The 13,588-nt window shown below is 35.7% G+C and overlaps 1 protein-coding gene across 1 annotated transcript in view; it reads right to left on the minus strand.

Annotated features, from left to right (window-relative positions):
* Nucleotides 1–214: 214 nt before the first annotated feature.
* The window catches only part of LOC145306744 (OCIA domain-containing protein 1-like), a 369,294-nt gene continuing 355,920 nt past the window's right edge, over nucleotides 215–13,588 (minus strand). The window contains exons 2-8 of the mRNA XM_080149036.1: nucleotides 9,262–9,378; nucleotides 5,564–5,689; nucleotides 4,602–4,641; nucleotides 3,866–3,949; nucleotides 2,986–3,147; nucleotides 1,798–1,929; nucleotides 215–461 (exon numbers count right to left, since the gene is read on the minus strand). Coding sequence (XP_080005162.1) covers nucleotides 1,842–1,929; nucleotides 2,986–3,147; nucleotides 3,866–3,949; nucleotides 4,602–4,641; nucleotides 5,564–5,689; nucleotides 9,262–9,358 — 597 coding nt within the window. The 5' untranslated portion in view covers nucleotides 9,359–9,378 and the 3' untranslated portion in view covers nucleotides 215–461; nucleotides 1,798–1,841. The remainder of the gene's footprint in view (nucleotides 462–1,797; nucleotides 1,930–2,985; nucleotides 3,148–3,865; nucleotides 3,950–4,601; nucleotides 4,642–5,563; nucleotides 5,690–9,261; nucleotides 9,379–13,588) is intronic.

The raw sequence follows: 13,588 nt of genomic DNA on the forward strand, positions 1-13,588 counted from the left end.
GGGGTTCGGGGTGTCCCAACCACCAAGAAAATAGTTATAAACCTTCCCGGGACCTATAAGAAGCTACCCTGTAAAGGAGAACCAGATCGGTTCAGCGGTTAGCGAGATCCTTCAGTACAAACAGAATCACAAACATCCTGTTACTTTTATATAAGTATGGATGTTGTCATCCTTGTTTAATATTTAATCAACCTACCTCTACATTTTTATGCAATTCTGAAATTATAAAAAATAATTAGGTACCTAATAAAAAGTCCAGCTAACAATACATATATGCAAAGTATAATATAAATAATAATAGTTATTTATCGCATCGTATAATAGACAGATTTTCCTTGGATATTTAAAAGAAAAATAAGAAGATTAAAACCAGTTTTGGTGGCCCCGAGGGGGCCGAAGGATTTAATATTCATGGAAAATTGTCTGCAATACAATGATATACATGATTTTTTTTAGTATGGCTGAGAACCGGTTTTAGTCCAGCGGATATTAATCGGTTTCGAAGCCATGCTTGAAGTATTATTATCTTAACAGCACAACGGCCAAACGGCTGAACAAACATAGTAATAACCATTATTAAGCCTACAAATTATTTAAAATAGCCAAGATCCATCCATAAGTATGTATTCTAAGTAGTAAGCTTTTTCTTGTCTGTAGCGAAGTATCTCACTGACTGCTGAACCGATACGGTTCTCCTTTGCAGTGAAGCTTCTTATAGGTCCCGGGATGGTTTTAGACGATTACATTTTTATATAAAAAAAGTCGGGGTTTAGGCTATTTTTGTGCTCTTCCATATTCCTTCGAATATAGAGCCCCTAGATGCTAGGGGCGCAGCCGCTAGTACTATATACAATAACAATAATGATTACTTGGCTATAGAAGTCACACGAAAATGGATCCTATTTATGTGCTTTGCGAGATAATTGAATATTTTGCTATTTAATATTATTTTTTGCAACTTTTTTGGAACTCTCCCCCATAAAGTGCCTTGTTGAGCACTGAATCACCCCACCCCCCCCCCCCCCACCTTATTTTTAAAATAAATCTATAGGGGCTTTAGACTTTAGGTTAGGTTATTTTGAGTATTAGGTATTTAGAACTGCAGGGGTTAGGCATAGAAAAACGACCCCCTCCCCTTTTTAAAAATAAGACAAGGGGAGGGGGTCATTGCTAAACAGGCACTTAGTGTGAAAACCCCGCATTTTTTTTTTTTTTGGTTAAAAACCCCGCATTTTTTTTGGGTTGAAAATAATCGATTCCAGCAATTTTACCGCAAACTGAACCAGTCACAATCACAGCCAGAAATATAATTTCAGGGATCTAAAGGGATAAGACAATGATGTACATCCCCAATGATGATTAAAATTACCCCTTCTGCAGAGTAAAATTAGGGTACCAGGACAAACGTAGGAGTCCCAAACGTCAGAGTTGACAAACGCAGGAGTGTTGAATTATTAATTTAAGTAAGTATTTCTATACAGATTAGGTTAGGTTAAGATATGAATATACAAATAAGCACCCCGCAGGGGTTAGGCATTTAAAAAACCTAAAATATGGTTTAAAATAGGTTAGGTTAAGTGTCCACTCCTGCGTTAGTCCACTCCGATGTTTGGAACTCCTGCTTTTGTCCTAGGACAAAAATTAGTGGTTGAAACAATTAAACTCTCAACCAATCAAAATTCACAAAAGTCCCCAAAGTTCATAAGCCAACCAATAAGAAAACGTTATTATAAAGCTTTAAGGACTAGTGTAATAAACAGTCCAATGTCCCCTCTTTCCCTAGTTTCGGAGACTTACTGGAAAAATAATTCTGAGTGTATAACAAATGAAAATTGGACATTTTAAAATTTAATATTTGGATCTAAATGATTGGTCCATTGTTTTCTAATTCTTTTGGATAAATCTTGTTCTTGTTCTGGGAAAACATAATCCTGGCGATACAGTTCTATTTCATATTACAAAGTAGAACGATGTCTGTCCGTCTGTCTGTCCGTCTGTCTGTCCGTCTGTCTGTCCGTCTGTCTGTCCGTCTGTCTGTCCGTCTGTCTGTCCGTCTGAAGCTAAATATCTCAGTAACCGCTGAACCGATTGGGCTCTACTCTTCAGGGAATATACCTACTGGTCCAATGGTGGTTTTATGCTATTTTCTTAGGGGGTTGGCCACCCCCAACCCTCCCAAAAATGAAAATCCCCCCTCACCTTCTTTTAACCTCTTGGCAAAGCCGCAAGTTTCTTATTATAAAGTAGTAAGGTTTTTCATGTCTGTAGCTTAAGATCTCGGTAACTACTGAACCGATTGAGTTCTCAATTTTAGGGAAGCTTAACAATGATCCTGGGGTGGTTTTAGGCTATTTTCTCTTTTAAATTAAAGTCATATCGTTATCTGCCATCCCTTTACTTATAATAAAGTATCAGGATGTGTGTTTGTTTTTCTTTAATGATGAATCTCACAAACCATTGAACCGATGTGGTTCTCCTTTACAGTTTAGTATCTTATGATATAAGACCAGGTAAGTTGTATATCTATTTTGAGGGAGGATAACCCCCCCCCCCCCCACAAAAAAAATACTTTGTTTTTAAAACTAAAATGTAAAGTTGTGGTCAACCCCTACCCCCACTACCTTTCCCCTGAGGCCAGGGATCTAAATGGATAAGACAATAAGCCTTAAAACTCACACCTTTACGGATTTTTAGCGCAACCTACTCCTCCCCTGATGAAAAACCACTATGATGACACACAAAAATACACCTTCTGTAAATTAAAATTAGTGATTGAAACGTTTGAACACCCAACTTCATGAATATGAATCAACCAATCAAAAGTCAAGGTTGTTAAGCCAATGAATAAGAAGACATTATTATAAAAATTTGGGGACTAGTGTAATAACCAGCCCACTGTCCCCCCCCCCCCCACTCTCTCTCCGCCCTAAAGCCCCCTATGGGCATAGCTTGCCTCTAGGGGCTTAGAAATAAATAGAACTACATTCCTGATGATCGTGATATTGTATAAAATGTTTGTCATAAACATTCAGCCGTTTCTCAGATATTTTATCCAGCTCTGCAGTCTCATATTCAGAAAATATCTGCCTCGGGTGTTCTCCCCGGAGCAGGGTGGCTATATTTCCATCATGGTCAAATCTTTGGAACCTTTTATAATCAGGGATATAGGATATTAATATTTCCATCATGGTCAAATCTTTGGAACCTTATTTTTATTTATTTTCCAGTATAGCTTCGAAACCTATTAATATCCGCTGGATTAAAACCGGTTATCAGCCATACTGAAAAATCATGTATCATAGCATCGTATTACAGACAATTTTCCCACTTATATTAAAAAAAAAAACATAAAACCAATAGCAGTTTTGTTAGCCAAGGCCTTCAGCACTTCGGGGCTAACATTAGTGGCTTTAATATTATAAAGGGGTAGTTTCACGAAATGCATTTGAACTTAATCTAGTGAACCGCATATTTTTTCCTGGTTAATTGGTTAAACTACATTTATATGGCATATATTTAAAAGAATATCAATTTTCTACCACGTAGTTTTTAAAATATCAAGACTTGAAAATCGTCTTTTTAAATTGCATATACCACAAAAAAACGATTTTCAAGTCTTGATATTTTCAAAACTATGTGGTAAAAAATTAAAATTCTTTCAAATATATGCCATATAAATGTAGTTTAACCAAATAACCAGGAAAAAATATGCGGTTCACTAAATTAAGTTCAAATGCCTTTCGTGAAACTACCCCTTTAATTTGATTTACAAAATAAAATATAAAAACAACTAGCACCCAAAGTCTTAAAAATAAGAAAAGTCCCGCAAAAATAATGGATTTAAGATCTATTATCCTCTCCCTGCCTGTTAGCACAGTCCATAGATTGAGTATATGCCCACTGTCCAACAATGTATCCAACAAATATTCCAAGTAATGTCTTGGGTAGTCTGCGATAATGGATATTTGAATATATGGATATTGTAAAGGATTATCGAATACCCTGATAAAATGTTCGCCCAGCTGGCTAATACAACGTACTATCCCCCCCCCCCCCCTAGCCTCCAATACCTTCTTTTGCTTTAACCCTATCACATCCCCCCTTATGACTTAACCCCATCCCCTCCAGTTACCATAAAGGAACATATTTACTAGGGTTGGGCCAAATATCCGGTTTTGCCGATTATCCGGCCATTTTTAATATCCGGCCGGATACCGGATAGTAAAAATATCCGGTTACAGGATATCCGGCTGTCTTTTGACGCCGGATATCCGGTTATATGGCCGGATATCCGGTAATTTATCGAACGTTAGCCAGATATCCGGCCGGAACCGGATATCCGGCATTAGAAATCAGCCGGATATCCGGTATCTGGTATCCGGCCAAAAAAGTATCCGGCCCAACCCTAATATTTACCAATGTCAGAGGACTATATTATCAACCTAAAATATGAATTCACCCCATCACATACCCCCCCCTTATGACTTAACACCATCCCCCTCCCCTGACTATGGGGGAACATATCTGAGGACTATATTATCAACCTAAAATGACGACAAAAATTTCTGCTGCCACAATATCCAGGTATTGTATATCCATTCCTGGGAAAAGCCGGCATTAATTTACTCTCTCGCAGCATACCTGGTCAGATCAGGTGCAGTTCTCAACAAAATGTTCCTGGTATCGATTATCTCAAAAACAGCCATATGGTTTAAAACATTTATTATGTTGGCACAAAATTTTAACTGACAAAGGAAGGCATAAAAATTACTAGCCATTTCTCAATAATGCACAGTAATATCGCAGCGCGCATAAATGCTCAAAAAAAAGACTCATTTTACGCGGGTTATTTTTGGGCAAGAATTCATTGAATTTTGACTATAACAGACCTTCCTATAAGAGAAAAAGGGGACAATGGGCTGTTCATTACACTAGTTCCCAAAGTTTTATAATAACGTTTTCTTATTCGTTAGCTTAGGTAACAACTTTAGAAACTTTTAATGAATTTTGAGTGGTTAGTTTATTACCTAAGTTAAGTGTTTAAACGTTTAAACCATTAATTGTAATCTAGTAAAAACGGGTAGATTTTATGTATTGACATCGGAAATGTCCACAAAGTTATCGACCATTGTCTTTCCCTATTATGTACGCGTATAAGATGTATTATCTAGGGATCTAAAGGAATAAGACAATGGCCGGTAAATTGATGTACATCCCCAATGATTATACACAAAATTAACCATATGTTGATTAAAATTAGTGGTTGCAACGTTTAAACACTCAAATTAAAGAACCAACCAATCAAAATTTACTATAATCCCATAAGTGTTAAAACTACGAATAAATAAACATTATTATAAAACTTTGGGGGACTTGTGTAATAAACAGTCCATTGTCCCCTCTCTTTCTGATAAGAAGGCCTGTTATAGTAAAAATTCAATGAATTCTTTCTTGCCCAAAAATAACCCGCGTAAGTATTTTTTCGCGCATTTATACGCGCTGCGATATTACTGTACTCGATCCCAGGATCATTTAATTTACCGCGAACAGCACCAAATCCTACCTTTCCGAACAGACAGGTACATGGAGGCCCCCAGCGCTGATGACAGGGGCAGGGAGAATTTATAGAAGGCCACTTTGTTGCAATCATCCAGAATTTGAGTTTCTTTCTCCGTAACATGATCAATATCTAGAGGAATACAGGGGTGTATATTCTTCATGTGATCCCCGGCTAAGGTTGAGGAGGGGGGGGGACGGATAAATAAAAAATAAAATAAACAACAGCTGATTAATATTACCTAGAGAAAGTTTTAAATTCAGACCAAAAACACCAAAGACGTGGGAAAATATTTGAAAAATCAGTCAAAAGCTGATTGTCCTCTCATCTACAAACACAAATAGCTCTTAGAATGATGGGAGAGGGGTAGTTGCACGAAGTGCATTTAAACTTGAATTTAGTGAACTGCATATTTTTTTCTGTTCAATAGTTTAAAATACATATACCTACCTATAGGACATATAATCGCCCCTAGCCTCTATAGGCTTTGCTCCAAGAGGTGATAAAAAAATTAAGGCGAAATTCGTAAAAGGACCAAGGAAATGTTCTGCAAAAAAAAAGGACCTAGGAAAAAAATGGGGGGAGGGAATTTTTTGTTTTTTGGGGGGTTGGGGGTGTCCCACCCCCTAAGAAAATAGCCTAAAACCACCACAGGACCAGTAGGTATATTCCCTGTAGCGTATAATCCGATCGGTTCAGTGGTTACCGAGATCTTAAGCTTCAGACGGACGGACGGACAGACAGACAGACATCAAGCTACTTTGTATTATAGATAATTAGGTAACGGGATGTGTGTTTGTCTATTTGTTTGTGTGTTTATACCGAAGGATCTCGCTACCGCTGAACTGATATGATTCTCCTTTACAGGGTATCTTCACATAGGTCCTGGGAAGCTTTATAACTAATATGGGGGAAGGTATCACCAACCTTCCAAGAGAAATCACAAAAAAATTTAATTTTTTTTTTACCTATAGACTTGACTTGAAAGCAACATAGATAGGTATCGTATTATATAAAAAAAGACATTTAAAGTGCCACTAGAGGCCTCTAGGGGCTTATCCGCTAAACATAAAAAAATCCCTAATGGAAAAAAATGAAGAATATACAATACATACATACACCCCTTGGATAATATTCATAAATTTATGTGGAACATTCTCAACATATCCTTCTCGTTCTTGTTTAATTCGTTCAGATACTATACTGTCCGGAGCCTGGTAGTACAATAGATATACATAATCTAGATGCACAATCTTTGGATCTACTGCAGTTCACGGTAAAAATATTGCTAGTAACGAATATTGCTAAAAATCTATGAATTTTAAAATCTGCTAGCTGCCAAACGGCAGAACATACAGATCATACCCGCACACCAGTTTAAGCGGCATAAGAAGGCCTACAAATAATCTGGAATAGCCAAGATCCAATGATGCATTGCACAGGGATAGCTTCACTGAAGAAAAAACGCGTAAAATAGGTCTTTTTCGCGCATTTCTCTGCACTTCGAGATAATTATGCATTATTGATTTATGGCTATTCCAGATTATTTTTAGGCCTTCTTATGCTGCTTAAAACAGTGTGAAGGCATGATCTGTATGTTCAGCCGTTTGGCAGCTAGCAGCCTTTAAACTTCATAAATTTTTGGCAATATTCGTTACCAGCAACATTTTACCGTGAACTGCAGTAGATCCGAATCTTTAACTAGGCCAATAGGAAAACAGTGTGAGGGGCAATCTGGCCTTATTATTATTGGTTATTATTGAAATAGGGGAAAGTGCTGAATAAAGGGAAATACTGAGATAATAGATATACATAATCTAAATGCATACTCTGTAAATAACCCAATAGGAAACAGTGGAAGGGGGGGGGGGCAATCTGGCCTTATTATTATTGGTTATTATTGAAAAGGGGAAAGTGCTGAATAAAGGGAAATACTGAGATAATAGATATACATAATCTAGATGAATACTCTGTAAATAACCCAATAGGTAAGCAGTAGAGAAACAATTTTGCCATATCCTATCATATATAGTAATGAAGTTTTTAATCTATGTATATCTTGGGATGGTTTTATACTATTTTTCTGCTCTTCCTTTCCCTATAGAATTTTAAACTCCTGGGTAGATGCTTTTGGAAACTTATATCGTCAAAAAAATTCATCACTCGTATTGTTGAAATTATACAAATAACAAAAATTAAACAAAGGTGCTTGTCTGCAAGAATTTCCTATTTAGATTTGACGGATTATGGGGCCAGATTGACCATCTAGATCTGCTATATCTATTCCTGGTCTAAAAATATATTTTTACAGTTGTCACTGAAAATGTATGTAAATTTGCCGGTTATATAGCCCAGACAACCAAATCCCAGAACAATGGGTACTGCTGACAACCTTGGGTACAGTTGTATTTCATTTAATTGTATTTAAAATAAATTTCATATAAACAAGGATGACAACATCCATAAGAAGCGAAGCACAAAAAAAATCATTTAAAACTAGGTAGGTAAATAACAAAAATGTAGTAAAAATGCCAAACACCACTTGCTCTCGTTCGTGCATAGTCCCCTTTTACGTATGAATAAAGGTAGGTTGTACTAAAATTCCGTAAATGTGTGAGTTTTAAGTCTTAAAAAGTTAAAAACAGTAGTACAACGATAATATTCACTAAATATAAATATATAAATTTTTTGTCTATGGTTATATTCAATATGGAATACTCATTTTTAGTGAATATTATCGTTCTACTACTGTTTTTAAGCATTAAAACTCACACACCTTTACGGAATTTTAGCACAACCTACCTCCACCTTACATGGAATTCTCCCTTTTATGAACTATAACCTTATCAGTGAACTTCAGAGATAAGACAATTGACGATAAATTGGTGTACATACCCAGTAATGATAAACAAAATTAACCCTTCTATATTTCTAAATTCTTGATTGAAATGTAAGAACAAAACAATTAAGATTCAATAAAAGTACATAGCCAAAGTTTATTAGCCAACCCCTAATAGGATAACGTGGTTATAAAACTTCAGGACCAGTGAATTTACAGTCCAATGTCCCCCCCCCCCCTCCCTCCCTGAATTACATGAAATATAGCTGCACCCCTTGATTTAGATTTAATTTTGCCCACGGCCACTGCCCATGTGGCCACTCCTGCACAGAAGGATCCTAAACATAAACAAAAAATTTAAAAAGCCCGCGAAAAATCTGGTGACATCCAAGGCGTGAAAGTTTTACCAATAGCATCGCAAGTTATATAATGGAGATGAAAAATATAATGGCCGTGCTTCGCGCATAATATCGAACCTTCTTGTCCTAGGAATATTTGGTCCAATAATGAGATTGATAGGATATCATACCAAAAATTGATGTCATAAAAGTTAAAAAGGCATTTTTTAATGGACGTACAGACTTTCTAGTAACCATTCAATAGTTGTTACGCATTTACGTACGGGAAGACCCTAATTATAGAAAAGCTTTTCTTTTAAAAAAAAAATCAAGGGCTGAACGACTTACCCTATTAATGTAAAACCTATACTTGTACCCTCCTCCTGGACCTGTGACAAGCTTCACTGTACAGGAGAACCATATCAGTTCAGTGCAGCGATTAGCAAGATCCTTCGGTACGAAAACACATACACACACACACAAACATACACAGACAGACATCCTGTTACTTTTATTGAATGATGTACCTAAAGGTAAACTTCTGTACCAGAAAGCCTCGTCCAGACAGTTCTGAACAGCAGTCCTCTCCTCATCTGTATGTGTGTACAGTCTCTTATCATCCATTTTATATTTATCTATTGTACATCTGAAAATATAGGAATCAATCTAGCGCACCCCAGCCAATAGGCAAATCTTGATGAAACTTGGTGAAAATATGTAGAATGTAAACTTTATCTGATCCATGGAAATTTCAGCCGTCTATCTTGAAGAGGAATACAAAATATCGCAAAACCAAATCGATCTAGCACCCCAACCAATAAGAATCTTGATGAAACTTGGTGGAAATATGTAGAATGTAAACTTATCTAATCTAATATGTGTGTTCTAAGGCTTAAAAATATTAGTAGAACGATAATATTCACTAAATATGTGTAGGTATTTCTTAGTATTTCTTAACTATAGACAAAATAAAAATTAAAAAGTTAACATAAATTTTTATCGTTCTACTACCTACCGTTTTTAACTTACAACACATAACCTTTACGGATTCTACCAGAAACCTACCCCTCTCTTTCAGCCGTCTACATTGAATAGGAATAGAGAAAATCAGAAAACTTGAAAATCTAGGAATCAATCAAGCACCCCAACCAATAAGCAAATCTTAAAAAAACATGGTGGAAATATGGAGACTGTGAACTTATTTAATCCCTGGAATTTTCAACCGTCTAGCATGAAAACATTGAGATATTGGACATTTAATTAAAAAGGTACCCAAGGTTTCACAAGCATGTTCTCCCGACCATTCATTTGCTAAAAACCTGTGGGTTCTGTTACCAAATCTTAATTGGTTAATACAAACTAGCTTTACCATTAATAATATTTATCTACAGAAGGGGTTATTATCATAATTGGGGATAGCTGAAGATATTATCTTAAATTGTCTTATCCCTTAAAATTTAGAAAACTGAAAAAAAATTCAATAAAACCTCCAAATATTAGGTAATTAATAAACGTAGACTACAAATGAAAGATCTATAAACTTGAAATTTAATTTACAGTCCAATGTCTCCTCCCTCCCTAGATAAGTTAAAGTACCTACAAACTACAGAATGCGAGACATAGGGAAAAATTTATTTATTAAAAATTATCCTTTTTTGTAGGTAGTCAGATTTTTTTGTTCTGATGCTTAATTTCTCGGAAATTTCCGGTCCGAATTGATTATACTTTTCAGGGGTGATCATAAATGAATTTGGGTGGTTTTAAGCTATTTTTCCTGACCTCATTCGCCCTTCCCTAGTAGCTAGTGGCGAAACAACTACTCCTCATAACATAATCTGTTTGTGTCTTTCTGTTCCAAAGGGTCTAGGAAATCACTGAACCGATATGGTTCTTTTTAACAATGTTGCTTCTTCAAGGGTCCTGGGAAGGTTTATACCTATTTTGAGGGAGGGTACCACTCCCTCCCAAAGGAAAATAGCTCCTAAAAATTACCCCCAGAAATACAGTTATTAAACCTTTATACCATGATCTATATATGATAAGCTACTTTGTAAAGGAAAACCAAATCGGCCCAGCGGTTAGCGAGATCCTTTCAGTACATACAGTCGATACACATACGTTATATGAATAATAGCTCTCGGAATATAAGGATTCAGGCTTTTCTTTATATAATTAATGTGATATATATTTGAAAATATTAAGCATTGTAGTTGGTTTCAAGCTATTTATTCAATAAGATCATTATGGGATGGTTTTAGGCTATTTTCTTACCCTGAATGTATTATAGATCAACCTCAACGAAAAAAAATAGCCTAAAACTAAACACAAAGCAATCCTTACCAAATATTAAATATTACCCAACTATTACATTAAATTAAGTTTGAAACTGATAGGACAATTCCTAAAATAATGATAAGAAATATTTATTACAGACGGAGGGACGTAAGGACGGACCGACTCTAACTATAGAAAAAACTTTTCATTTAAAATATTGATTGGTTTAGTAGCTGAAAAATATTAAAAAGAAATTTTTGTTGCTTCAATTTTTATTTTTGATTATTTAACGTAAAAAATGTCAATATTGCGCAATGCCGCGTAATTTTATACATAATCTTATAAGGAAAGGAATAAGACAATGGACGATAAATTGATTTATAATCCCAAATAATAAACAATATTGTCCATTATGCGAGCTAAAATTATTGGTTGGGCAGTTTGGACATTGCTGGTTCGAACCAATTATGTAGTGAAACTCTCTGCCAAGTGTCCCCTCCCTCCCTTTTGTAAATCTATGAACGGAAAAAAATCTTCTAAAACTAAGAAAAAAAATCCGCCAAAATAAAAAGAAAAAAACGCAAAATAAAATAAATCTTGAATGGAGGTATGCGTAGGGAGGGGGACATTGGCCTGTAAAATTATTACACTGTTTTATCCAATTGTTTCAAAATCTTCGTTAGGTCAAAACTTTGGGTACTTTTTATTTGATTGGTAACATAAGGTCTTTCTGCATGTCTGCTAAGATCACATAAACGGCGCCGAGAATATATTGTTCAGGGAAGTTTTGTATTTGTTCGTTTGTTTAATTTATTTAAATTTGAGATTTAAAATTACAGACCAAAATAATTATGAATCATTTATTCAATTTACTAAAAGCCAATTGAAAATAAATATACTAAAAGCCTAGAGAAGGGATAAATAAAAAATTCAATACCATTAATTTTTTAGAAAATTATTTTTTAAATTTTTTAAAAATTTAAAAGTTTTTTATCTCGTTTTTAATATAATAATTTTAGTTAATATTTACCCTGTACCAAGGTCGTCATATAGAGTTGGCAACTTTTCTTATAAGAATTTAAGCCCGACAATTAAGCAACCATCAAAAGTACAACGAATTTAGGGAATAAATGCAGGGTTGCTAATTGGTTGAGAACTTGCGGCATTAGCGTTATTGGTAAAGTTTTGGCTTGCTGTCAATGAGGTGTGGAGTTTGAGTCTGGACTACAATGCATCATACTAGAGATGTTAAAAAAAATGTGGTTCCTGCTGCTTCTATGTCAGGTGCATGACATCAGTAGTAAGAGAAGGGGTAATGCCTTGGCCTATAAACAGGGAAAACTTATTACATTTACAGTTAGGAATTCTAGACAAAGGTCATGCAATCAAAGTGATGGTTGTCTTTAATCTAATGGGGTGTAAGTAAACCTGTGACATTAGTGAAATTAGTAGAGAGTCGGCTTGCTGTCAGGGAGGTGTGGAGTTTGAGTCTGGACCACAATGCATCATACTAGAGGCATTAAAGATAGTATCTGCTGCTTCTATGTCAGGCATTTGACAATAGTATTATGAGTAAAGAGAATACTTTGGCCCATAAACAGGGACAGCTCACCAAATGTACAGTTAAGACTTCCAGACAAAGGTTGTGCAATCAAAGTGTTGGTTGTCTTTAATCTAATTGAATATAAACTCATTGTATTAGTGCAATTGGCTTGTTGCTAGGGAGGTGTTGGGTTTGAGTTTGAACCAAAATGCATCATACTAGAGACATTAAATAATATCTGCTGCTTCTATGTCAGGCATTTGACATCAGTAGTAAGAGTAGGAGCAATACTTTGTCCCATAAGCAGGGACAACTCATTACATGTACCGTTGGGATTTCCAGACAAAGGTCATGGAATCAAAGGGTTAGTTGTCTTTAATCTAATTGGGTGTAAACCTGTGGCATTAGTGAAATTAGTAGAGAGTCGGCTGGTTGTCAGGGAGGTGTTGGGTTTGAGTCTGAACCACAAGGCATCATACTAGAGATATTAAAAATAATACCTGCAGCTTCTATGTCAGGTGTATGACATCAGTAGTGAGAGTAGCTGGAATACTTTGTCCAATAAACAGGGACAACTCACTACATGTAGGGTTGGGACTTCCAGAGAAAGGTCATGCAAAGTGTTAAAGTGTTAGTTGTCTTTGATCTAATGGGGTGTAAACCTGTGGCATTAGTGCAATTGGTAATGAGTCAGCTTGCTGTCAGGAAGGTGTTTGGTTTTGAACCACAATGTGTCATACTAGAGGCATTAAAGATGATACCTGCTACTTCTATGTCAGGCATTTGATATCAGTAGTAAAAGTAGGGGGAATGCTTGGCCCATAAACAAGCACAACTCATTACCATGTACAGTTAGGACTTCCAGACAAAGGTTGTGTAATCAAAAGATTGGTTGTCTTTAGGGCAAACGTACACCACATTTATAAAAACACAATGTATGTTTCAAGATGCATGGAGAGCTCAACTTAGTAAAGCTAATACTATGAAAAGCTTTTCTTGTGAACGTTTTTGTGAGCTGTAAAATCAAAGCACACTAT

This window comes from Acartia tonsa, chromosome 15, assembly GCF_053477335.1.
Source record: "Acartia tonsa isolate MP-2025a chromosome 15, ASM5347733v1, whole genome shotgun sequence".
NCBI lineage: Eukaryota > Metazoa > Arthropoda > Copepoda > Calanoida > Acartiidae > Acartia > Acartia tonsa.